The sequence below is a fragment of the Argentina silus genome, assembly GCF_951799395.1.
Source record: "Argentina silus genome assembly, chromosome: 3".
NCBI lineage: Eukaryota > Metazoa > Chordata > Actinopteri > Argentiniformes > Argentinidae > Argentina > Argentina silus.
Window position 1 is genome coordinate 18,109,721 of NC_139657.1, and position 27,799 is coordinate 18,137,519.

Below are 27,799 nucleotides of genomic sequence, written 5' to 3' on the forward strand. Positions count from 1 at the left end.
AAATTAATAAATTTTGGATGCATGGATATGGTTCCTTGCAATGCATTTATGCACACTGTGGAAAGCCAATATATTTAACCATAAAAAGGCCTATATGTGCCTTCTCCTGCAACATAAAAGAACATTATATTTTCCTTCTAATAAATAATGTTTCCATAGCATGCCATACGTCAGGGGATAGTATGCAGTTGCGCGCTCCTGCGCGCTGACACCGGTTCTCCAAATTGTATTGCACAGACTTCCAAAGGATGGCGCTATTTTCAATGTTTTAGCTGAAACTAAGAAGCTGAGGCGCTTATTTCAGAATATCCCTGAGTCACCACCCCAACCAAACAAGTTATGTTGCACGGCTGTATAGGCCTACAAAGTTGTGCGCAATGACATACATACTCACAGACAAGCAATTTACAATGCAGTACATTTATTTTGTATAAAAATCTATTTGATGACTGCACAACGTTGAGGGATTTACAATCAGAATAAAATAAGATTTTCTTTAAAGTCTAAAAACATCAAGGACAACTCATTTGAAGCATCAGTGAAGACTGAAGACATACAGTCATAGCAAATCTAGTCATAAAGTCCCTGGCAAATGCCCCATGTGAACGAATCCCTGATTAAGTCTTAAACCCTGGCACATTTACAAAACAACTTTGTAAGCTTACTAAAGTCATGACCCTTGGCACTTGCTATCATGAAACCCAAGTACAGAACATTTGGACACAGAATATAAGAGCAAAACACTGTTGCTACTGTAAGTTATTGTATAGTAAGAAATTAAATGGTATGTGTATGTGTAACTGTAAGGGATATACATGGGGGAACTCAAAACAGAGGAAGAGGACAGTGGTTACAAATGATCCAGAGGGAACAGCATTGACAAGTCAAGGTAAAGTATCCTGTGCACCAATGATTTGAGACAGACTTAACAAGACATTATTACAGTATATGTCAAGAGGACATGCACATTCAACAACGTTGCTCCTCTGAAATCTGAATTGATACAGACAATTTGTCAGGATTAAATAAAAAATAAAAAACTATAAGCCAAACAAAACCAAGTGTTTTCACTGAATTACAAATGTTATGAGCGATTTTACACAGTCAATTGTGTGTATGACTCCGTACAACTACCAAAATGACAAATGGTAGGCCATTATTTTTTTCAATATGGGAAAACATTGACACCAGTCAACAAGCTGTCTTGTGAGGGTAAGCAATCAAAGGTGGAGTAACAGTAAGATGGAGAAATATTAAAATAAATTATAGCACTGCAGATATTTTTATACCACATACGAAATAATAATTTATCCTTTTTTCACAGAAATAGTCTGCCCTTTTGCACCTCCAACAGATGCAACAAAAAGAAGGCAAAATACTTTAATATGTGCTTATGATGTTGTTGTTTTTTTTCAAGAAAAATAAATAAATACTTATGTACAAAAATGCTGAAATTTGTCGAGGCACTTGAAAAAGTTAACTTGTTTTCCCAAGAGGTCTACTAGTACTTTATGTCCTCATGTCATACAGTAGGCCTAAGTTAGATAAGTCTTCAACTGTGCGTTTGTGGGGGATTCATTTCATCATCTGTTTTTCTCGAAAGGAGAAAATCATTTTTTTCCTAAAAAGGAGGAAATCCTAACCTGTCTCTCTTTATATAGTGTTTTCATTGAGCATGAACAACCTGATATAATCTGTCACTCTCTATCATACATAACTGCCAATGAGGCAAACCCCCCCGCCCCCAAAAAAGAAAAACAGCAACGTTATACTGACCCTATAATGAGGATACATCCGATCTAGCCATCCTCCTCATTGCATAAATGGACCATGACACTTACGTTGACCTATAAATGCAAGGTTACTTATTATAAAGCCCACAGAACCTCAGAAAGGGTCGGCAAATTATACACAGAATGCATACAAAGTAACATGTTGATTGTAACACAAGCATTTAACTAACAAAAACCCAATTTAGAAGAATAACAGAAGGCCACAATATATTTTGATTACTATTTAAATATAAAGCAACAGATGAGGTACAGTCAGTCTGTAGCTCATAACTATAATGTGTATGCAGTCTTCTCTTAGATGACAGAGACTCTATAGGAAAGAGTGTGCCTATCTAGAGTCATGTCATATCACTCTCTCCACCTCCCCCACTCTCACTACAAAACACACACACACACACACACACACACACACGCACGCACTCTCTCTCTCTCTGTCTCTCTCTGTCTCTCTCTCTCTCTCTCTCTCACACACACACACACGATGACCTTCAAAAGAGATGAATAGTACGCAGAGCAGAGTATCAAAATGTGATAGAAAACTGTCATCATGCACACAAACATATTTTCAGTAACCCAGTTCCCCCTGTATTGCTGCAGTGTTGCTAGAATGACTTTTTGGTCTTTTGCTCATGGTAATAGAATTGGGGTTACCACCAGAAATACCTGTGACTGTATTTTTACAGCATTGGATAATTGACCTCATTAGAATTTCCTAGATTGTCATTTCAGATGTAACATGTGGAGGTGATGGATGGCAGTAGAGCATCTTACTCTTATGGAACAAGATGTGATGGAACACGTGAGAGGCGACTATCCTGAGATGACTGTCCTGATGACTTTCCTAATAAAACTCAAATGCTCTGATTCCATAGAGCCACTTCATGCTAATAACACCACAGCTAGTACACAGATGACCTCGCCAAACAGGCTGCATAAGAAATTCCCATAGGGATATAAATATAATGTATCAATATACAAAATATATATACAGTAAAACTGTCCATTATTACCAAAAAAACATCACAACATGAGGGGGCCAGTTACACTTAACAAACACCCAATTTTCCATTCAATGTTTTTTTGTTGTTCCTTGATGGACAAGTCCAATGGTCCCATCACCTGTGTGATTACAGTCTGGGTAAGCAATGCCATCCATCCATTGTGACAGCAAACACAACCCGGGCTGGCTGAGAAAAACTAAAAGAAATGCCCATACAGTTCAGTAGCAGCAGGTAGCTGTGCCAGCTAGGACTATCACCCCAGGTGGTGGGCAAGATTGGCTAGGGTTTTGTCAGATTGGCTAGTTGTTATCATACAACGCACAGTCTGTGTGAAAAGTGGGCATTTAGTGGGCATTTTCCTCCTGTTCACCTTGGTAGAGTGGAGTGGAGATACTGATCTAAAAAACAGGGCCACTGCCAAACTCCTCTTTGTAATTGGCTGGCTGAGAATGGCTCATTTCTGAATTCCTGTGGGTTGTACCTGAGGAAATGGAGACAGGACCTACAGAAACTGTCTGAGGGACCATGGATGTGGCTGGGTGTAACAAGGAGAGTATCAGCTGACCAGCTAATGCTAAATAGTAGCTACAGTAACTCACTGCTGTATTAGCTCTGGTAGGAACCATTCTCACTGTCACATACACGCACACACACACACACACACACACACACACACACACACACACACACACACACACGCCTCATCGCAGTGCCAACGGCAACAGCACTGGACCTGTGCATGCAGGGAGTTGTAGTACAGGGGTGCGATTCCTTTACTCCCATGTCTCTCAGTTCTTGAGGTCCTTTTAGTCAAAGATGATATGGTTGGCCAGGTAGATGGCGATGGCACCAAAGATGGCAGAGGAGGCCATGTAGGCAGTGACGGACTTTGTGAACTGAACGAACATGCCCATGAAGAGCGTGGGGAAGACCTGAGAGAGGAGGAAGGTGCTGTCCAGGATGGCAAAGTCCAGCCCCACGCCACGCTTCTCAAAGCCCCCCTCATCTTCCTCCTGCTCTGGGCCTGAGGCGCTGTGGGACAAACCATTCTGGCTGTGCGGAAGGGGGTAGTACTCTGTAGAGCTGTCCTGGCTGAAGTATGCATGTCCGTTGGTGCCTCCCCCTATTTTGTGCGCCAGGCCCCCCTCTTCATCCATAGCTGTTAAATGCACAGCCGAGTCCCGCTTGATTGCAGCAATACCGTTTTTATGCAAGTTTTTGTTTCTCTTCTTTGGCATATAAATCTGAAATACAATAAAAAAAAAGAAGCACATTTAGTATACTGTACAGTGAGGTGTATGAATCATGTGAGTTTGTGTGTACAGTATATACTAGGAGGGAGAGATCAGAGAGAGTGAATGTTGCGATTACTACTGTATGAGCATAATGTGAGCACATGCTTGGTTTCAATCTACATGCACGTACTGTATCTTGTAGTGTATATATCCAAGTTGTACAGACATTAAATACAGGTATGCATAGTACCCAGGGGGACCATAGTGCATGTGTGCCTGGCTGGTCTTACCTCCTTCTCCTTGTGGTAGTGGCAGGTGAGGGTGTAGGGCAGTGTCTGCAGCGTGGCGTAGGCAAAGCCTGTGAGGGCGGACATCATGGTGACCAGGACCACGTTCTTGGACATACAGATGACCAGAGCAGACATGGTGAAGCTGACCATGCTGCTCAGGTAGACCCGCCTGGAGCCAAAGCGGCGGACCAGCCGGCTCATGGCCAGGGAGAAGAAGGTTGAGGTAGCACACTGCAGGAACAGGCCCAGGCTGCCCATACGGATGCCTGTGAGAAAAAGATTGGAAGTTATAACAACACATTAAGGACCAAATGGGATTCAGTGTGCAGGAATTTCGAATTCTGTTTGTTATAAATATACAGCAATCACGGCACGGCCCAAGAGCAAGGTCTACTATACACCACAGGAAGAACATGTGTTTGGTTTATTGCCATGTTTGAGTACACCACCTCTCTTAATAAGCAATACTTTTAGCTGTGTGTTTATGTCTTAAGATACAGAACACCTTACCACAGAAGACCCACAATCGTGGGTTTAACTGTGGTGTATAAATGGCCCTTTGTGTGTGTTCGACGTCCTCTGTTTGCTCATGGCCATAAACACACACAGACCAGATCCGGTTTAAAGACCAGTTGGGCTAGGTCTGCAAACAGTTTGACTTGACTGTATCAGACGCCCATCACAGACAACATTAACTTTAGATAAATCCTGAGTGAGAAAGAGAGAGCACTGAGGGCGAGGCCAGGCGAAGCGAAGCGAGGCACATGTTTACTGAGGCAGTGGCTCCTTGCTCCGGCCTGACAAGTGTCTGAGTTTCTCTAACCCACTGAAGAGGAATTCAGTGTTCAAACATAGAACAGAGAAAGAGGTGCAGATGACTCCTCAGCTAGAAATATGTCTGAAAACTAGTTTGTTCTCCCCTCCCCTCGTCTAAACAGCAGTACAGGCTTCTCCATTCCAAATAAACACATTCAAGTGGTCTACAATTGCTGCTGCTATGGAGAGGATAGTTGGCGGCTGCACTGACTGTTTTTGTTATTCAATCTAAAGCCTTCTGCTTGGTATGATTTCTCGGTTAGCTGATAGTGTCTATGGTCACAAGTTCAACAGAAAAGCAGCTCATATCCCACAGAAAAAAGGAAGTGAATCTGATAACAAAGCTGTTTGAGAGCTGAGGACCGAGCCTCCTTTACAAACACTGCAGCCAGGAGACCATTAAGGAATCATGCTGGGATACAGTACAATCAAAACTGCATTGAGGGAAAACTGCAATAAGAGAAACATTTATTGTTTCCCTGTATGACTGAATACAAATACAAATTTGTTCTACTACTGAGATTTGTTTTGTGTTTGGTCAAAGTTTTAGTTAACATTAGGTCTGCATTTTCACAATAGCAGTAAGAATTTGATTTTTCTATTTGATTGAATCTGGCCCTAGCCCCTAATTCAGTGAAGAAATATACACAGTAATTCTGAACTGTTAAAGTAATTCTGACCCAAATTACAAAATATTTAGAACCCTAACCCATATTTGTTTTCTTACTTTGAAAGCAGTCTATTGACAAGGATGGCTGCAATCCATATACTGCTGATCATTAGCATTTTGTAACCAAAAGCTATAACAATTAACCATGTATGAGAGCAGACACATAATTCAGAAAATCTCAAGGTAGAAAGTTGTCTTGATCTAAATTATGGGGTGTAATAACAAACGCTGTGTTATAGATTTAACAAAAGAATGACTCAGGCCTCGGACTTTTGTGAATTGGCCTCTCTACCTGACTAGAATGAACATGGTCTTTGTTTCGCTGATTCTTTGACATTAATGCTCTGTGAGTGTGACATTCCTCCTGGTCCTGCAGGCACAGAAGGAGGGAGGGATGGATGGAGGGGGAGCGGAGGAGGGAAGCAGGAAGTGGGCATGTGTGGGTGAGCGCTCTTGAACAGGAGTCTTCGAGAGCTACACACAGACACACAGGGCTGACATTGTAAACTTCTCAGTGTGTCTCTTTCCTTCCTAGTTCTTTCTCTGTTTGTCTCTTTCACTTCTCTGTCTTCGTCTTTCCCACTATAGCCTCTCCAACCACAGCAATACAATTCAATGGGAATGTTCATTCTATGAACTCAACTTCTATGTCCCCAGTCCACTGTTGCCACATGCTCCACCACACCAGATTTAATATGGAGTTTGAAGGTCACAGACAATGACAGTGCTCTTCTCCCTTGCTCCAAATATAAGCTGTGTACAATATTCTAGGATCGAGGGGATTAGGAGCCAAACTTAATGAATGGCATATTTACCCAGCCGGAACAGAGAGTGCACTACAGTGCCCTGTTACCAGGGCGATCAGTGCTGTAACTGTAGAGGGTAACTATTAACTTGGCCAAACGGAGACTCCCTGACTCTGCCAGGCTTCCTTCCACCTGTGCTGGAGGAATGTGCATGCTGCTGCATCCTGCCCAGCTGTGTTGGGGCCGGCTGGGCCAGGAGGCCGCTGAGGTAGAGGACACACAGGCCAGGTGGTGGAGGTATGGGGAGGACAGGCAGGCAGGGTGGCTGGAAAAACACTGACGAACAGGGTGGAGGGAGGTTCTTCGCTACTTCTTAGCCAAACGCTTTTTCCTGGTGAGGTCTTTGATTAGTTATTTCCTGGTCAGGTCAAATGATAACAATAGGCCCTATCTGTATATGCACTTGAATATGGCCATTTGAGAAAATCCAGTTCCCCTGATCACGAATCCACCTCATGATCATAAATGCCTGGTCCAGTCAAAGTATGTGGTGGTAATACCATACAGTACTGTACCTATGGAGAAGAGAGCCAACTCACCTTCATCATAGCGCTGCCTGGAGGCGGTGCCCGGGGCAGCGCTGGGCACGCCCTCGTAGAGCCCCTCCCCCACAAAGTCTGTGTAGAAGAGCATGAAGGACATGACAGCCATCCAGCTGCAGAGCTGGGCCACACACAGCTGCCTCATGACCCGGGGCACATGGCAGTAGCTGCGGTAGATGGCCGGGGTCATGGACCAGCACGTCCTCAGCAGGCACAGCAGGGGGCCCGACTTCAGCAACCTCAGCTTGCACTTGAGCAGGTAGCAGCAGGAACGCGGCACACAGGGCGTGCAGGGGTCAAGAGGACCGGGCTCCAACACCGCCGCGCCACATGGCGGCTCCGCCGACACCTTCATGGTAATCAGCACGCTGACCACGAAGATGAGGATGAGGAGAGAGAAGAGGCACTCGGCCTGGCCTCCCAGGTAGACAGACAGCAGGCCGCGGCTCCAGTCCAGCGCCGGGAGAAGGTAGCCGATGCAGCCGCCCAGGCTGACCATGAAGGAGAACATGGCAAAGGCCTGGCCGCAGTCCTCCTCGTCTCGGTACAGGTCCGAGAGCAGTGCCTCCAGGGGCGTGAAGCAGACCTGGCCACAGAAGTCCAGCAGGCCCACCCCCAGGATGAGGAAGCCCACCTGGAAGGTGCGGCCTCCCCAGGAGAAGTAGGAGGCCAGGACATCAGCGTGAGGGATGATGAGGAGGGCGATGAGCACGCCCAGAGACAGCAGCCAGATGAAGGGCCGGCGTCGGCCGTAGCTGCTGTTGCAGTGGTCACTGGCTGAGCCAATCAGAGGGATGAAGAGTAGGCCTAGCACTGGGCCGATGCCTAGGGAGAGAGCAGAAGAGAAACACCAGTGAGCAGGCACATCAACAGTAGTTCATTCATCCTTAAAAAACAATCTGTAGCTCCAAAGCTATAACAATGAATCCATAAAAGTGATGACGGGGTAAAATCTGTAATCACTGAATTCAATTACATTTTAATACAACAAATTATGAGAGCTCCAAGTCAATAGAAATAAGTCCTAGGAATTGTTCTCTTTTCCTTCATGCAATGTTTATCCAGAAACAAGTCCTGTATTTGATGTTGCCCGCCCGGCTGGTATCTTCCAGCTTCCTGCCTCCTGAAATTGACAGGATTTGGAGGTTGGGGGGGGGGCAACCCTTGCTCCCCCCCATCGCCGCTCCAACCATCCCTGTGAGTGCTAGTGAAAGCTGGCTACAGATGGGTCTGTGCCTCAAGGTAACCCAGCATCAGCTTCCTCCGAGACTGAGCCAAGTTAATTAGAGCACACCATGACAAAGACTGCTTGTCGAGCACAGAGTTCTACATTGTGGCAGTTACAGTACAAATGGCCAGATGTACGAGGCTGGATTTCACAATGGGAGCGCGCGTGGAATGCTTGTTTTGAAAACATGGTTTCAAATTCCTTCGCGGAAGAAAGTTGATAAAACACATCTAACAGATCCACATGAAGGATGTCATTGCAATGCTCCAATATGAATACAAATAGGCATTTTAAATTAATATCACAATGTTCACACAGGTGTAAGAGAAACACAATGTTAAGTGTGACCATATTTTGTATCACTACGAGACATTGATGCGAAAGACAATATACTGTATATACATATGTCCGTTTTTTCCAAGTAGTTAACTATTTTGAAAGCAAATACGGTAAGACAACCGACACCATTATCTAGAGGAAGGGGCACACTATACACACACACACACACACACACACACACACACGGTCCCATTTCTGCTGCAGCTGTGGAGGCCGATCATAACAATCCACAGTGTGTGTACAGCCTGAGCTCTCACTCACTCACAGTCTTATACTGTGTGCTAAATATGAGCATTCCAGGGTACCCCTGACCAGACACACCACATACAATCCCACACACACACACACACACACACACACACATCACAGTGTGCTTCCTAACTCATCAGATCAGAATTCTTTTATTTGGCCAAGTATATTTGCACATACAGGAAGGTGAGATACACACACCACAACAAGCTGTGTAACGTATACACTCTTTAATACACACTCTGAGTAAAGGAGGCCTGTCCCTCTTGGGAAACCATGTCTAATGACAGAGAATGGCCGACTGGAGAGAAGAGTGACAACTGGGAGGTAGAAATCCTAACAAGTGGCTATTAGATCAAGTAGATGCCAGGCGTTCTGAAGACCTGACACTACTGATGGGAAAAATTGGCCTGCGGAGACACAATATCCATCTTGATTCACGAAACACTCCAATGCCATTCCATTAGAAGGGGGAAGTGAGGGAGGTTTGTGCCAATTCCAGAAAGGGCTTACAGCCGGGTTGTGTGGGAACGATACAAAGAATATTTTTCTCACTTTCACATGCAGCTGTTTAGAGAGAGGGAGCGTGGAGTGTACAGGACTTTAACACGCATCATACTATCTCTCTTACCATTGACGCTGTAATTGCCACATGTAATTGCCACATGCATGTTTCATTCTGTGGAGAGCAATCTTTATCTGTTTGGTCACAAGATAATCTTAGAGAGAGAGAGAGAAATGCCTTTACAGCAAACCATGTGGAAGCCATTTGTGGTGAAAGGATAATGCAACTATTCACATCGCCTACAGAAGAAATGCACAGCACAGTGGCTGAATATACAAGGCTGGCGGTTTTTTATTCAAAACCTGAACATCTAATGAAGCTGTAAGCTAAGGTCAAACAAAACAGCATGCCACTGATTTGCAAGCAATGAGGTTCCGACCTTTAAAAAAAGAAAAAGTCTGTTTTTATACATCCGGATGAGTCAGGAGCTCCAAATCTCTGGATTCTTTCTGCTATTGTTAGAGAGTTCTAGAACAACCCAAAGCCACACAGCACCACACCCCAGAACTAGAATGTACAAAGTGAACTATGGTTTGGAACTATCCTGTAATGCTCCTGCTCCATCAGAACAGACAGTGAGAGAGTGTTTATGTTGATCTGGTCCGGTGCCGGGCAGCACCCACAGGAGGCAGGAGGCAGGAGGCTGCTTAGTCTCACCCCATAACTAGTTGCTGGGGTGTGGCCTGGTGTGGTTCAGTGGTCAAGTGCTACAGCCAATCTGCCCTGCTGACACATTCTCTCCTCCTCACAATCCTATCTCTTTACACTGTCTCTGTGCAATAAATTTGATAAAAAAAGACAAAAGGAATTGGAAAGCTGGTAGGACACATTGACCTGTAAGGCAATGGTGAGGTACTGCCCTGTCAGCTCCCCTCACAGGCCCCCTGTTCAAAGCCCAGGGCCTCTCTACCTCCACACTGGGCCCTCTGACAGCCCTCACCAGGGACAGGGCTGGTGGGTAAGAGGTGTAGGTGGGGCCTCCAACTCCTCTCTCAACTTAAATCCCTTTTGCCCCAAAGCGAAAACAGCTCAGTGGATATAAACTAATATACTGTAGCTCTGGTCAGAAGAAGCTGAACCAGCACAGGGCATGACACCCCACACAGCCATGTTCATCCACACACTATAAAGTGGAACATGTCTGTGAAGTGAGACAGGAAGAAGAACCATAGATATGCTTAATTTTATCTGTATGAAATATAAAACACAACTTCCGAGTGTACAATCAGTTTAACTATAGCAGTGTCTTCCTGGGAGGCTGTAGGTCTGTGAAACTGAGGTTAAGCCTCAAGCAGCTCCCTCTCCCACTGCCTTTCAATTAGAAGCAGAACAAAGGAACAGGTTATTTGGCCACTGATCCAGTTAATGGCGTTAATTATGTCCTTGGGTCTTGGGTGGGAAAGAAAGAGGCAAGGTGCCCTGTGGCCCTGCCCCACCCTGATACACACACACACACACACACACACACACACACACACACACACACACACACACACACACACACACACACACACACACACTCCCTCTGGCTGATCTTTGTCCTTCTTTAGGCAATACATACAACAATAAATACAACTCATTCAGTAGATAATCATTAGAAATGTATAAGAAGTCCAAAGCCAACAACAGCTGATAAATCTTTCATGTTGTACACAGCTGCATGGCTTTAATATGCATGAAACATTCACTAGGACTGCATTGATGAGTCTTAAATTTGAACCGGTGACAGCTTAACTGCAATAAGAGAGACTTACAAATGATTAGATGAAATGTAATCATATTTTCTGCTATTCAAGATGGAGAAGGAACAGCAGGGGGACTGGAGACTGTATGAATATATTAAATAATGGGAAACAGTTCACACCAAACAATCACTCAAGTGGTCAGCTAGAGATGGATGAATCCCAGCAACTCTCCAGTTTCTCCCTGAGGGTGTGTGTGTGTGTGTGTGTGTGTGTGTGTGTGTGTGTGTGTGTGTCAGAGGGTCTCTCTCATTTTCCCCCTTGAAGAAGCCCCTTTCATGTTTCATGTTTCATGTTTAATGAATGTCCTGACAGAGAGAGAGAGAGAACAGGGTTGTAACCTGAGCTGCCTTACCTAGCACCATGGTCATGTACTGCTCCTCCACCCCGGCCTCCAGCAGCAGGGGAGGCACATACGTGATCCCCGCGGCCACACAGATCTCCAGGCCGCAGGTCAGGGAGTTCAGCAGGACGAGACGCCACTGAGACCTCCATCCAGGCATATTTACAGGGTCGCCTTTCCTCCGTCCACTACTAGGGGCAGGGAGAGGGAGCGTGAGATACAGATGGCGCCCCTCTGGACGCTCTGGGACGAGGGGGCCGTTGGGGAGGGAGAGCAGGGAGGACACACACCCGTCTCAGATGACCTGGACGATCCATCCTGTTCTCAGCATTCTGGATCTAGAACAGAGAATAGAGAAATGCCATGAGAAAAACAGATCTAGAGACTAGTTGAAAACCATGGAGACTAAAGGAGACCCAGCGAGGGGGGGTGGGGAGACTAAAGGGCTCAAGCATGCTGTGCACGACAGGACACTCCCAGGGTAAAGCACCTGGTTGTCTGTCAGATGCCTCAGGCATAGAAATGTCTTGATTGCTATACAGCATGGCTTTCTTAGGATTCCACCATGTAGACCAGAGACAGAGACAATAAGAGACATACACAACCAGACACAAAGGCAGGCAGGGATTAATATATGTTATACATATATATATATACACACACACATACATATACACACATACATATACACACACACACACACACACACACACTGACTGACTGCTCAGAACAGAACAGAACAGCTTCAGGACTGCTTGAACAACAACAGAGAGAGAGAGAGAGAGAGAGAGAGAGAGAGAGAGCAACGAATGCACCCATTTAGCACCATCTATCTTTTCCTTCTGTTTTCTCAAGGCAGGGCTCGGCAGAGGGCATGACAAAAGTGGTGGTTGACAAAGAGAGAAACATTCCAGAGGAGCTTTCCCTCTCTCCCCTGCCTCCAGGGCAGCAGTAAGGGTAGGGGTAGTAGTAGGCAAGCAAGTGAGGCTGGAGTCTTCTGAGTAACACTGTCCTGTCATTAACTCTCTGATTCAGATTGGTCTGATTACAGCTGTGTCAACTGCCTCCTAGCATTGGGGCAGCTCGATGTCATTTTTCAGCAGCATTCATTACAGTATTGTTCACATGAATCACTGCTAATGAGCCTGCTTTTACCACTTGCGGGTGCCTGCAGGACCTCACACACAACAAGATGAACTTGAGGGATATGAACCTGAGGTGATAGAGCAGTACTGAGTGTGTGTGCCATATTCTGCCCTTCAGTGCCATGCTCAAAATGGGATACGCACGCACGCACGCACACACACACGCACACACACACACTCATATAGTCCTCTAGGGCCTGACATGTCATTCACTGAAGGACATCTTCCACCAAAGATGGAAAATGCCATTCTCCTTTTCACGCCTTACTGCTGACACAGCTCTCCTTGACTCAGATCCCATTTTTCAGGCAAGATTTCCATGTGAATAGGTAGGATAGGTAGGATAGGTAGGATAGGTAGGATAGGTAGGCTACTGTAGGGCTTCACCTGTGATGACCAGCAGCTATCCAATCCAAATCCATTCAAATGGGGAAAAAGCAATGGAATGAATCTGCAAGATGTTTTCTGTATTCCATACAATTATGAGTGAAGTGGTGTTTACCTTTTATTCCAGTAAAGAAGACAAGAGCAGCCCCGTATCTAATGATCTTCCTTTAGTGAACACTGAGTCAATATGAGCCTCAACATAATATACATCATTGTCCTCCACAGTGAAATCGGGGAGAGGACTGTGGATCTTTCACCCTCCATTCATAGGTCACACACGATATCTCAGACACCACTGGGAAAATTGTGATGAGACAGACGGCATTTACAAAATGACACTGATTGGCCAAAGGAGGCACATATTTCCCTAAGTGTAAATGATAGAAAACAATGGGCCGATGAAAATATTTCACAGTCAATTCATTGACATCAACCATAATGTTACTATCGATATTGTCCAACAAGACTTCATCAAATCAGTATAAATGTCCCTGTTTTATATCAATGCATCTCATTATAAAACAGTCCATTATCAGTCCATACAGGTCATAGACAGCTATTCAATTCTAATTCCCAACAACGGATGGAAAAATTAATTGTTTTTATTCTCTCTCTCATTAATCAAACAATTCACAATAATTGTCACGCAAGGAGGGTGCTACATAATTCGCGGGGGGGGGGGGACATGTTTACTGCAGCCTTGTTTACCAATTCTGTCACAATTTACTATTTAACCTCCTCCATGTCACACACGTACATGCACAGACATACACACACACACACACACACACACACACAACCCTGTATAACAGAAGAACCCGTCATTTTCCTCACACAGTCCTCCAGGGCCTGACAAATCAATCTCCACTGAAGGACTTCTTTCACCAAAGATAACAAGTGCCATTCTCCATTTCACACCATCACACCTCTCCTTCACTCAGCCTGTGTCCTTTCCTTTTCACACAACGACTCATAATACAAAGTCATCTTTTTTCTTACCGATTTCTTTTCGTGACAGTAAAGCCTGATTCTTATCAGAAGGAAATTGAGCAGGAAATGGCACAAATATCTAAAGATCATATCTACAGTAAGGATCACTCTACACAGCACTGAACTAAGTACTGGACTGAGGTGACGTGATACCATATTGGAAAGGGGAAGGGGGGGAGGGGGGGGGGGAGGGGGGAGGGGGGGGGGGGGGGGGGGGAGGCAGTCACTTGAGACAAATTGATTGAGAGAAATCCCAGCTGATACGTGATCAGATTTCCTTGGCAAGACGATTTCTGGGGGTGGGGTTCAGCAGTCTGGAAAAGAAAGCTTGGCATGTTCCTGCATCGTTATCATCATTATCATCATCATCATCATCATCTCATCAACATAATCAGATGAAGCACTGTCGCCAGCGTGCCATCTGAGTACGAAAGATGTGCGAGAACACTGTGAACAGTCACAGACACAAAAACAACAAGGCGCTAAATTCATATTTGGTGTGAAATATTCTTCAGCAATGTAGCCCATCTGTTTCCTCCTCGCAAATCAAATGGCATTTTTCATACCAGACTCAGTTAGTCATAAAGAGCACAGTAAATCTGCATTGTTCAGGTGCAGGGTGCGTTGACTGGCTTACATTCTAGGCAGTCTGTGTCCTTCAGGAGAGTTTTAGTTTTTGTCAAAATTACTATGAGAAGTTGAGAGGAAATAGAACAAAATACAAACACGTGACAAACAAACAAACAAACAAACACATTGGCCATTTTGTAAACTGAGTTGGTATGTGTAGACTAAGGGAGGGAAGGGGACAGATCTGCATATAACAGCGAACCAATTCAATGACGACTTGGATAGCATGAATGATCTCATCATCGTAGACATTTCTGGAGTAGCACACAGAGCAACGTGAGACTGAGGAGAGCAGAAAAGCAGGACAAAGCAGCGGCTTGAGTCGGCTAGAGCCAGCAGGGGCTTGGGTCACCGGGGGATTGGAAGAGAGGTGCATTTCACACCCATCAAACGCAATTCCCACCATTCTCACCAGCCTCAATACGCCCTGAAAAGAGCCCATCGGGGGACCAGCCTGCCTGTGCACCCCCCAACACATATTCCTCATCTCCTAAACCGCCCTCTCCCCCTCTCACGCTCCCCCTACCCTCACACTCCCAAGCCTCAAGGTCAACTTATGTGCTGACCTGCATTCTAAGAGGACCTTTGAGATTTCTGCCCACGACTGGTTATTCTTGGATGACTTTGAAATCACAGTTTGAATGCCCTCTATTCCCCGTCCCAGCGGAGCCCCCCATCAAAATGTCTCACTCACCCAACAGAACCCCCTGATGGCATGAACATACAGAGAATCTGGGTTTCTGCAGTGAAGATTCCAGGGTTTGTAAATTGAAGGTTGACCCAAGTAGCAGTGGCCACACTGAGTCATAGCAGAGGAGGAGAGTGTATGTGTGTGTGTGTGTGTGTGTGTGTGTGTGTGTGTGTGTGTGTGTGTGGCACAGCACGCCAACAACATTAACATGGCAGAGAGCAAAGCAGGGCCGAGTCGTGCAGCCAGACCCCTCTCTCTTTCTGGGTCCAAGTCCTGGACAGAGGGAGGCACATAGCTACATAGCTAGCAACCCACACACAGCCATTCCACACAAGTTTAATGACACCTCCGGCTCCACAATGTATTCTAGTCATGCCCATCGATCGTCTTGCCATAACCTCACCCCCTACTTAATCAGAGCAACAGCCCTCAGAGCATTGTGAAGTGATTACACAGACAGGGTCCAGGCACAAGGGCAGCCACCGTAGAGAAGGAGCTGAGGAGGGTAGAGGGGGAGAGTGGGGGATGAGGGGGGAGGGGTGCTTTTGTCATGACAGGTCTCCTTCCCTATGCCCCATTACTAAGCTCCATTCAGCCCAGGCCCCCCAAATCAGCCTTAATGGTTCTGAGGGGTATTATTACAATACAAAACAGGCTTTGTGTACATTGTGCCTGGGTACGTAACTTGATATAGTGAGGTATCAGGCCCCTTCAATTGGGCTTTTATTAACGCGGAGGTTCATATAAATGGTGTATATAAAAAAATGTAAAAAGGGAGAGTCTGTGTGTGTCTGGCCTTGGGGCTGGGAGGAGGAATTGCTCCGACATGACATCACAACCACAAGTGCCGTTCGGGCCGTGGATGCAGAAACCTCAGGAGGAGGCTCCTGTGGCGTTCTGGCTCGGTCTGAAAGGCTGCAGCAGCAGCAGCAGCACGGTAGTCTCCCCCCTCTGCTCTGTTCCCGTTAAGGGACTGGACTGCCGCCTGGCAGAAAACAGAGCACACAGCACTGTCCACAACAGCAGCAGGCTGGGCTGCTGGGCTGCTGGGCTGTTGGGCCTCCATGGTTTTGTCCTCCTGTCTTCCAGACAGTGACGCCCAGTCAGTCAGATGGAGTCCAGTTGAGCCTGTAGGGCTCTCTTTAACTGATGCAAGACCTGTTCCCAGAGAGCTCTGACTCCCATCACATGACAGGATGGCCTGACCCCTTCTGCCCCCTCCCAACCTCCTCCTCCAACCTCCAACTCTCTCCCGAACCCCACCCCTCTCCACATCCCATAATCTTCTCCCCACATCCGTCACCAGGACCCCTGACCCTGGCTTTCACCGCAAACCATGTGACCAACAGAACAGTTCAAAGAGAGCATGCAGATGGAGGACAGTCTGGTCTTGCTCTGCTCTCTTCCTAATGCGAAACCAAGGCAACGGCAAATGTAGCCTACTCTGTGGATATTACATATGACCAAGCTGGAGCTGAGCTTTACAGCTGACTGAAAGGATAATATAAGGAGGAAAAACATCCTTGCCTTATGTCTGGGGAGGCTAATAATACATCTGTCCTAATGCTCATGTGCAGTGCATTCTCCAGTAACGTAGGCTAATTAGGCCAAAGACTCAGAATACATTTTGGAAAGTTTAAATAGAACTGACTTTTTAAAACTTGAATTTAGGTTTTGTAAATTAATTGAAACTCCAAATGAAATATGTACACAGTTAGCCCTTCAATAGCAATTCGTAACCATAGCAATTTGTGATAGCAATTACTGGCAAACCAATAGGAGGGTTCTATGTTCTTTGCACTATGGACACCCTCCTCTCTCACACCCTCATAATTAGTCTCACCATGGGCCACAGCCCGCTACCACACAGGTGTAGAAATCCAATCAACAACCCTTCCAGAGCCCTCTGCAGCAGCTCCTGACCCTGGGGACAAGGGGGAGTCACTGGTGGTCGTTATCTGCCTGACAGAGGCCTCCCTGGGGCTGGGATTAACTCCATACATTACCCTCCCACTCCCTTTCAAACAGGTGAATGAAGTCAGTAACAGATCCGGGAGGTGACTCTTATCACGCTGGGCCACATAAATAGCACAACAACGGCGGAGCACAAAGGACGCTTCTGTAGCCTCTTGTGAATCAATGCCTGATAACGTCCCTGAGGACGGCTGCTTTTCAACCACTGAAAGGTCATTATGTAAATGTGAACAGACTAATATGAGTCTATAGCCCCTAAATGGCTTTGGTTAAGTAAAATCAGATGTGTTTACAACAAGTTAATTGAGAGGTAAAAAAATCCCACATGAGACGAGAGATGTTGGTTGTCTGGGAAGTTGAAGCAAAATAGAGTTGCAAATAGTTCCAGGATCAACCAAAACGGAGTCTTCAAAATAAGCAAAATAATAATGATTTGCATGGTGATGCCAAAGGCAAATGTCCTTCCTTGGATGGACAGTAAAGTTCTATTCTAATCAGCATGTACCATAGTCTTATCTTATCAATTATGGGCAGCAGTGGACACAAGTATGGAGTGGACTATTATAACATCATGCATGACTTACAATATGTAAAATCCCAACTGCCAATGCACAAACACAATTATGACACGACTGTCACACAGAATAAGTCAATCATAAAAGAACAGTAGCAACATTTGCATCTCCGAGTCCAGAGTCTGATTGTTAAGACCAGTTCATGCATGAAATGAGGCGCCCACATAATAATTCAAGATGATTAGTAGACAAACTTAGCAGAATGTTGATACTTACTATCTAAAGTACAGTAAGTCCAGGAGATGTCCTTTCACAGAACTGCATTGCCGATATTTCACTATGACGCAATCTTGTCCCACAAAGCACTCACACACCCTGACCACTTCAGATTCACATGCATGCCTTGCCCAATCAACACTCAACAAGCACTGGAGGACTGCTACACAGATCCCTCTTCTGACTACCTGCCTAAACTCTGACTCTGTCCCCCAATTGTATTCTCTTCTTCCCTTGTCTCCTCCTCTGACTTAACACTCCTCCTTCTTGCTGTCCCTCCCTCTATTCTCTTTCCCTTTCCATATCTCTCTCTCTCTCTGTCCCAGCCTGTGGTGGGAAAGGTGGGAAAACCCCTGAGCACTTCAGGAATCCATTCCTCGATATGAGGAAAAGACAGTGTGCTGGCTCTGACTTTGTACCCAAAACTCTCTCTCGGAAACAAAGAGTGAATTCATATCAGTTCCACCTCAGACCTATACACCACCTCCCCTCCCCTCCCCTCTTTCACTCGATCACTCCTCCCCCAAAAAATGTAGAATAGCCCCTGACCCAGTATCATGTTAAACTGCCTATCAGGTCCAGCCCTCTCATCCCTCCATGTACCCTTGCATCACACTCCTGTTCTTCAGCTCAGTCAGTCACAGGCTGCTCTCTATTTCTCTCTCTCTCACACCCACACACACACACACACACACACACATACACACACACACATACACACACACACACACCAGACACACACCAGACACACACCAGACACACACCAGCCCCCAGTGCTGACATGTCTGCTCTTCCTTCATGCCTGTAGGCAGGCCCAGCCCCTCAATAGAGAACCTTTTAATTTGATAACAGAGAGGACAAGTGGAGCGGAGTGGGATCAGAGAGATCTAAGTCATTAGAGCATGCCTCCTCACTTTAAGGAATCTCCATTTAGGGAGCTCAGGGGCAGATCAATATAAAGACAGAGTGCAGCAAATGGCTGCTGGCAACACTCCCTCTGCCACTAGAGTGCCTAGCATTGAATTAGACAAGCTTTAGGAAGCTCACAGTTTAAGCCAGGGAAAGATTGGATGCAGTTAGTTGGAGGACTTTTCTGTTTCCTGACTAACAAAAATATTTTCTGCAGTATCGCTTTTTAGATACACCAGGCTAACAAAACGGAACAAAACAACAATTATCCTCCCTTGAAACATACCAAGGGCACATTATCTCATTGCTATGCCATTATCTTACTACTTTGATAAAAGAAAACAGAACATTCAGTAAGCTGTTTCTCAGACTATTGTCTATAACATACCCTTTTTGCTAAGAGCCTTTGTCACTGAGAAATATGTAAGGTTTTAAGTAAGAATAATGAGCTTTATGCTCAGCAAATTGATTTAAGTCAAAACGCCCAGGAACTTTCTTTCCACCCAGTCACATTTCTATATCCAGCTGGCCCTCTTCTCCACAAATGACCAAATGACCAAAATAGCACCCTATGACAAGTATACACATACACACTTAAACACTACAGACTTTCATTTGAAGAAACTCCAAGGACATCTTATAACTGCCAAGTGTCAGCAAAACTGGTACTTTTTAGTGGCACTATTTGACTCAGACAATTTAGAGATTTTTTAATTGATGTTGTTTACGGTTCGTTCCATTCGCTCTTGGCTTTAGGAAGCATCAGCAGGCTACGTTTAGAATTCCATACGTGGGTTTGAGTGTTCCGTAAACCCTGCCGCACGACTCCATGCCAAACCCAGCATGCCCATAATAAGTTATGACAGTCTCCTCTCTGCGCTTTGATAACCGAGGAGATGAAAGCAACCATGTCAGAAATAGAGGCGTGGAAGTGAAGTGCTACTGCATAGGAAGGAAGGAGCTAATACAACTTAAATGTCACCCACATTCCAGATGAGTAGGAGGACGGAGAGCGGATCAATCACTCATTTGTGTTCTCCCACAGCAAATTAACCTTTAAGTAAATTCGTGATTGTGATGCTAAACATAGCTCTGCACATTCATTAGCTTAAACACAGAACCTTCCATCCTTAGGGATTGTCTCGCAACTACTTTATTGTTCTCTACTTAATTCTAAATAGATAGCTTATTAGCTGGAGAGAGAGAGAGAGAGCAGAGAGCAGAGAGCATGAGAGCCAGTGTGATGATGAAAGAGCACTGTGGGCCCCAGAGAGAGAAAGACAACACTTATCTGTGTGATTTCTCTGTGAAAAGGAGTCTCACTGCAGGACATGAGTTAAGCTGCTGGGAATACAGGCCACCATTATGACAACACAGGGACTATTAGAGACCAAACAGACAGCACTCATGGGCCTCTGACAGAGACACACATTCATAGAGGAGTCCACTGCAGAATGAGATCTGTAACTCGGTTGCATTTGGGAACACTCAGGACTTGTGTTGCTGGGCTCTGTTAAAGAGAGAGAGAGAGAGAGAGTGTGTGTGTGTGTGTGTGTGTGTGTGTGTGTGTGTGTGTGTGTGTGTGTGTGTGTTCCCAGGGTTGAGAGTCGTCATGGCGCAGATGTGTGTATGTGTGTGTAACACTTCCAGCTGTTTCTGTTAGGTAAGCTGGGAGTGTGGGGTCACGGACCTCACAACACCCCTCCACAGAGAGAGGCCAGGGCATAGCTGAGACGTGGCTAAGGCTCGACAGGGTCGGACATCAACAGGTCCATCTCTCTCTCTCTCTCTCCAGCTGTCAGACCACAGAGCAGCGAGCCCCAGGGGCCAACGATGAACGCCTCAGTCAAACGCTACACAAACCAGATGGTGAGAGGGAAGAGGGGCAGGAAAGGCTGCTCTGCCCCTATAGTACACACACACACACACACACACACACACACACACACACACACACACACACACACACACACACACACACACACACACACACACACACACACACCACTTTGCGTGTCGCTTAGCAGCAGCATTCTCAACACACAACCACTCCCTCAAAAACATACGGTACAAACACACAATAATTAAACACAAAATCAAAACATAAGGACGGAGGCTTTGAACCATAATTGTCATCATAGGCCCAACCCATAACACAGGCACAGAAGGGAAGTCCAACTCTGCTGGGACAGAAGAAATGTCAATCGTCAACTCCAGAGCATGAAAGGGTTAGGGTTAGCGTTATTCCGAATTGAATAATTAGGACAAAGATTTGATGAACAGTGCATTGTCACATTTAGAAATAGACATTTCGAAAATGGAACTTAAACAAGATGTTAGGAGCATGGGAGCAATAACGTTACGTTAGGTCAATGACCTTGCTCAATCTCATACTGTGTAATAACCTTATAATAAGGTCTTTGCATCCCAACTTTATTGATTTCTTTCAGATGCATGGGTGATTCATACTGGTCTCTCTGACATACTGAATGATGACTATAAAGTAGATCACTGGCATTAAGTACTGTATACATGTCTCTTAAGTGCGAGTGACAAAAGTGTCCAGGTGTGTGTACACTTGATTTAAACACAGATCGTGTGTGTGTGTGTGTGTGTGTGTGTGTGTGTGTGTGTGTGTGTGTGTGTACTTCCCAAGCACATGTACAGACATTTACTGACCCATCATGGCAGATCCCATAAGCCTGCTGTATGAACCATTGCTGACAAAACAATGGTCCAGCTGAAACAGGCATCAAAGCAGTCACACATATTGACTTAAATCATGGACTTGATCCTTTCAGAGAGTATACGGCTTCTCAGATATCAAAGGTCTCTCACTCCCTTCAAACACTAGAACTAGCATCCCTTTCAGCTCGCTGCATGAAAGAGAATACTATGGTGTCTCTCATACTTTTCGTGTTTCACAGAGGAGGCAATACTTCAAAGAAGAGTAAATCACAAACTTTTTTCACCCTTCATTTGTCTTAGCTGGGGAGCTTCCTGGCATTGGCACATTCATAAAGAGTTTATCTCCAGTAGCAGCAGTGATATTCATGTTTGGTACTCTTCTCTCCAACACGTCACTCACTGTGACTCTATGCTTTGTGTGTGTGTGTGTGTGTAGTATTGCAAAGATCTGACGACATCCTTATCACCATGGGAAAATGTCTGAGGACATGCCTGTCTGTTAGCTGCAGCGCCTAGTCAGTCTAGCACACCATGGCAGCCATTAGAGTGGGTTTGAACCGGCGTCAGACTGCGGATGTGCTTGTCATTACTGGAGAATTAGCAGAGGCGATGGGCTCTGTGACCTCCTCTACTGTACTCCCTGCCTTTCGTGAGAGCTGTACCCGCGGCAGTACTTCGCCTCCGACGCCAGGCCCCCACGAAAACACTTTAAGCAAGTGGGCGGAACTGAGTAAAGTCGCTAAATTGAATTATGCTGAGCTGAGTCGAGGGGGGGTGGGGTGTGTGTGTGTGTGTGTGGGGGGGGGGGGTCAGACTGAAATCAGGCACGAGGAACAGTTCAGTTTGTTGTTTATTTCTCTCTCTCAACCAGGAAGTGAGCATTGGTGTGTGTTCAAGAATAGTGCTGTAGATAGACAGCTGAATAGTTTCTGAGGCTTCAGAGGGTTTATGTAGAATTACAAAATCTCTAAATAAAAGTCATAACAACTACCACAGTGAATGAAACCAAACGTTGTCTAGCTAGAGGTTTGTCCAATTAATCTACCTCACTACTAACATGATCTATCAATAACATATGGGGATGGTTATTTACTTACTTCCAACACCCAAGAGCCTTCACAAGCACAAGGACAATAACCATTTGGACGGAAATAATTGGATTTGTCTGCCGGTCCAACTGAAAGCCATTAAAATGTTCCCTTAATAAAAAGATGTGGCTATTTTTAGGAGTTGTCACAGAATGTCGGCCTAATGGTGGTAATTGTGTATAGATGTGTAACTCTGCTATGATATCCTTCCTCCCGTGATCTACTTTGAAATAAAACACTGGATGAATGTATTTAAGCCGAAAATTCCAAGACATTTGAAGACACAAATAAAGACGGAAGAGGAGAGCAGTTGGTCAAGCTACTGCAGTCCTGAACTGCTGCCAATGTTCCCACACAGATTGGCAATGGAGGGGTTTCATGCCTGCCATTGAGGAAGTGGAGACAGGTTTTGATGATGTGGTGGAGGTTGGATAGGAAGTTGGATAAAAAGGCATAGATCTTCCATTACAATGACATTGTGCTGTAAGTCTCTCCAACCAATTAAGATAAGCCATGAATCAGGGAGTCAAAGAGGTCATACACCCTGAGAGCGGTTCACCCATGCACAGCACACTCCTTGTCCATGTGCGTCTCAACCTTTGGATGGCAAAGTAAGACTAGTTAATAGTGTAATAGTGAATGCTCTTTACCCTATCTTTTCTCTCTCTTTAACAGAGACAAACATATTTAAGAATCCTGAGACGTCCACCAAGAATCAGAGCCACTCCAGGGGGCATAGTAAGGCAATAGCAAAAAACAAGCTGTCTTTGCTGTGCTTCAGCATCTTTCTTTCAAGAAAAACAAAAACAAGGAGAAACTCCCCAAAAATATAACAAGACAATACAGAGAGAACTACATCAGCCAGGAAGACAAAGGCAACAACCCCATGGTAGGATAGCTGTCATCCTCCCTATTGATCTGATTGTTCCCATTAGAGAAGCCAGCTAGACTTCATTCTCCTTAGCCAAGCTGGCTTGAGCAGACTATTACAGGGAAGCTGTTTGGACTCTGACCTTAAGGCCAGGAGAGGCCTGAGAAATGCTTTTGTGCTGCTCCTCAGCGTGTCACGACAAGTCAGTTCTAGAACCAGACTTCATATATCCAGGCAGCCATTACTGCCTGCTGTGAGTTATGGTGATCTAAAAATGTGCATTCCAGAACTCTAGATTCCAGAACTGTTTTCTCAATCACTGAAGCAGGTGTTGTGGCCATTTTGATTGGTAGGTAGGTGTTCGAGGAGTGTTGTCCTCTGGGAGGCGGAGGAGAAAAAAAAAAAGTAGTACTTTTTCTTGTCATGTTTCACTCTAACAGTTGCTTGCTTCACTCCTGTTGCAACAAATGATCTCACTGTTTTCATTATGATAACAGCTTCACAGACATCCACATTCAACTCAGCAGTAAAAACATGAGGCTCAAGCGCTCTGTTTGCTCAAGGATAACTACGAACACTTCATACAGATTAAAAAAATGTACTCATGCAAAATGAGAGCTCACACTGAGACAAAGGAAATGGGTTCCACTTGGATTCAGTAAATACACCCAGTGGCTCAGGCTCCTAAATCTCAAAGCGATCATTAATATTTAAGTGTAGTATAGTCATGATACAATCTCTATTCAAGCTGACAGAAAATGAACAAAGCAATAAATGCTTCCTCTGCATAAAATAAAAAAACCACATTCCCTTGTACCTTATACACTCACTGAACACTTTATTAGGAACACCTGTACACCTTCTCATGGTGGAGGTGGTGGAATGGTGTGGGGAATATTTTCTTGGCACACTTTGGGCCTGTTAATACCAATCAATCATTACTTGAATACCACAGCCTATTTGAGTATTGTTGCTGACCATGTGCATCCCTTCATGGCCACAATTTACCCATCTTCTAATGGCTAATTCCAGCATGATAATGCACCATGTCACAAAGCAAAAGTCGCCTCAAACTGGTTTCATGAACATGACAATGAGTTCAGTGTTCTTCAGTGGCCTTCCCAGTCACCGGATCTGAATCCAGTAGAGCACCTTTGGGATGTGGTAGAACGGGAGATTCACAGCTTGAAAGTGCACCTGAAAAATCTGCAGGAATTGCGCGATGCAATCATGTCATCATGGACCAGAATCTCAAAGGAATGTTTCCAACATCTTGTGGAATCAATGCCACGAAGAGGCTGTTTTGAGAGCAAAGGGAGGCCCTACCCAGTATTAGTATAGTGTTCCTAATAAAGTGTTAAGTGAGTGTATGTAATATAGGCCTGCATATTACTGATATTGGGTTAAAAGGTACAACAAGGAAGTAGCCATTGAACAACAAGGAAGTGAAACATCCAAAAACAAACGCTATTCTAACAATTCTGATTCTGGGAATAGGCAGAGAGTGCCATAACAGGCTTCACTGTAAGCTCCCTATGCAATTCTCAGAAGCTCAGACAACCATTGTGTAGGTTGCATACCTCTGATTGTTCATGGCATCATATGATACAAGTATGGCATACAAAGCTTTGAAGAGGAGGCTTAGAGGAAAGAATGGCCTCTAAACCCACCGAAACATGCTTTTGAACCACTCTCAAACTGAGAAACTGAGCTAATTTCACTCAGTCGTCACTGGTCATGCTAAACTTATTTGAGGACCAAACATCAGTGGTGAATACATACAGGTAGTACAATGAGGTTAGAGACACTACAAGCCTATATATGATTAACGCTTAAAGGTCTTCAGTAGCTGTAAGTAGCTTGCCTGGTGGTGTGTGATTATCCAGGGCTTGGCAGTATTAGGAGCAGAGTGCATCTGGTCTAGCAGAAGCATTCAGGGTGAATAACGTTTCTCCAGGATGGACCCACAAGGAGGAGCTCAACCAAGGCAAAGCCCTCTCTGTCTGTCTGTCTGTCTGTCTGTCTGTCTGTCTGTCTGTCTGTCTGTCTGTCTGTCTGTCCCATTGTGCAATGCAGATGGAGTGTAGGCACATTTGAAATGTGGGATTAACTCTTCAACATAATAAACATGATAAAAAATATGTGTACAGTGAGTTATTACTATCTAACTACCATCTAACTTACTAACTAACTTAGAGAAGAGAAGAGGTGAGGCAGTAGGACTATAGGAAGTCTGTATTTTGCTGAAGCATGCATGACACACCTAAGTGGCTGTTGGAGTGGGAAAGAGGCCTTTGTTTAGAGGTAGAGTCATGGCCACAGAGACAATAAAAGTCCCTCTGTCATGAGTTGGAGCTGTTTAACCTTTTCATCCTCTACGAAAGTAATGTGGTTTTGGTCATTCAGTTCCTAAATGGAATGGAAACTTTTAACTGCGTGCCATTTATATACTATGTAATATGACAACTTCTGTTTACAGAATGGGTCTCATGGAAAATGTATGTTAAACAGTTCCTGTTATTTTGTTCCTTGGCCAGGAGAGTTTAAATAGAAAGGAGAAAAAAACACAGACTATTTGACTAATGACTATACACTCATACAGTACGGCTGGCAATGGGAGCAGTTCCCTTTGGAATCTAAAGTATTGAAAATGTGTCACTCTAATTACCGAGTTGAAACTGTAGACTTCAACAGGTGAACTGAATGTCAACTTGTGGTCATAGGAGCTCATGTGCAATAATGTCTTATGTTTGATCTCCAGATGAAAATGTGCAAAATTGCCCCAAATTATTTCTAATGATGGTGAAAGAGGGGCTACAGGGATTGAGAGAGATATGGAATAAAAAAGTAGGAGAAAAAATATAAATAAAAACATCAGTATGTATTTATTGCTGGGTCAGCAAACCTGTCTGACATTTAAAATGTGAAGTCTGCGCAATATATACATTTATGAAATAAATGTCAAACGATTTTCATCAGATGGTTAGCTTTCTCTGCAATTATGCATTATTGAATGCATTTTGATTTGTTTGTTATTAGTCTGATGTCATGAAAAGTGGAAACACTAGTGCTACTCTGTTAGAAAAGCCCTTCAGAGATTCCAATGAGTAAGTTTAAAAAAAAAAATAATAATAATAAAGATCTCCCTGAACTCTCAAAATACTTCCAAACGCCTCCTCCCCCACATCCATGTGTCAAAACAGCGGGGGTCTCGCCAACAGCGTGAAATGTTTACGGCGAAGATAAATGCTTTCGTAGAGAAAGAAATGCTGTGATTGCCATCGCAATCGGTGCGTAGTCGTTGCCATCATGGCACTTGGCACACTATCAATTTATAGAGAGCGCAGTAATAGGCCAAACGGTCAAACTTAAGGTTCACAAAAGCCCGAGCTAAACATCGTAGCCGTACACTTAAAACGCAGTCACATGCGCTCATTTCAAACGAATCATCACTTTGAATTTAAGATTCTGTAGACCACGTCGGCGAGAAGACTTCAAACGCATTGCCTTCGTCAAAAGCAATTCATGGAGTGGGAGCAATATATTTAGCGGAAGTTATAGGCTAAAAGATGTAATGTAGTATAACTTTTACATCTTGCTCGTTCTGTTTACTGAGCTGGCGCTCCATTTAGTAGGCTAATGCCTGTGGAAAGTGTGTAGCGAAACCCGACGAAACCGGTAATTTAAGTGCAAATTCTTAACTAGAACAGTGCTTTTCAGAAGCTTACCTTGAGTAGACGGCTCCCGTTAATCCATGCAGCAACTTGTCCACTTTTGTCGATGTTCCGTCGTAGTAACTTGTAGGAAGGACTGTGACGTGAGGGATTCAATGAACAGGGGAAGAGATGAGAAATCATGGGAGAATGGAGGCGACTGCTTTCCTGGAGAATTCAGGGAAGATGACTGGCCGAGACTTTTGTGAAGGACTTTTGTGTGAACTCCTTTATTGATGCGCTGTAATAATATATGTATTATTAATTACACACTTTTGCTTGATTTTATACTAGGTTATCTAT

At 44.7% G+C, this 27,799-nt stretch overlaps 1 protein-coding gene across 1 annotated transcript; it reads right to left on the reverse strand.

Moving 5' to 3' along the window:
* Positions 1-410: 410 nt before the first annotated feature.
* LOC310802534 (solute carrier family 45 member 3) lies at positions 411-27,577 on the reverse strand. Its single transcript, XM_083666951.1, has 5 exons — positions 27,512-27,577; positions 11,632-11,957; positions 7,151-7,978; positions 4,320-4,585; positions 411-4,038 (listed from the first exon to the last, which is right to left on the reverse strand). Exons 2-5 carry the CDS (start codon positions 11,777-11,779, stop codon positions 3,601-3,603), a joined length of 1,680 nt encoding a protein of 559 aa, XP_083523077.1. The 5' UTR covers positions 11,780-11,957; positions 27,512-27,577; the 3' UTR covers positions 411-3,600.
* Positions 27,578-27,799: the final 222 nt, after the last annotated feature.

Coding starts and splice junctions, on each gene's coding strand:
- LOC310802534 (XM_083666951.1), bottom strand. CDS start 11,779: ATGCCTGGATGGAGGTCTCAGTGGCGTCTCGTCCTGCTGAACTCCCTG. Junction 4,586..7,150: donor CAGGCAGCGCTATGATGAAG/GTGAGTTGGCTC, acceptor TTTTTCTCACAG/GCATCCGTATGGGCAGCCTG. Junction 4,039..4,319: donor ACTACCACAAGGAGAAGGAG/GTAAGACCAGCC, acceptor ATTGTATTTCAG/ATTTATATGCCAAAGAAGAG.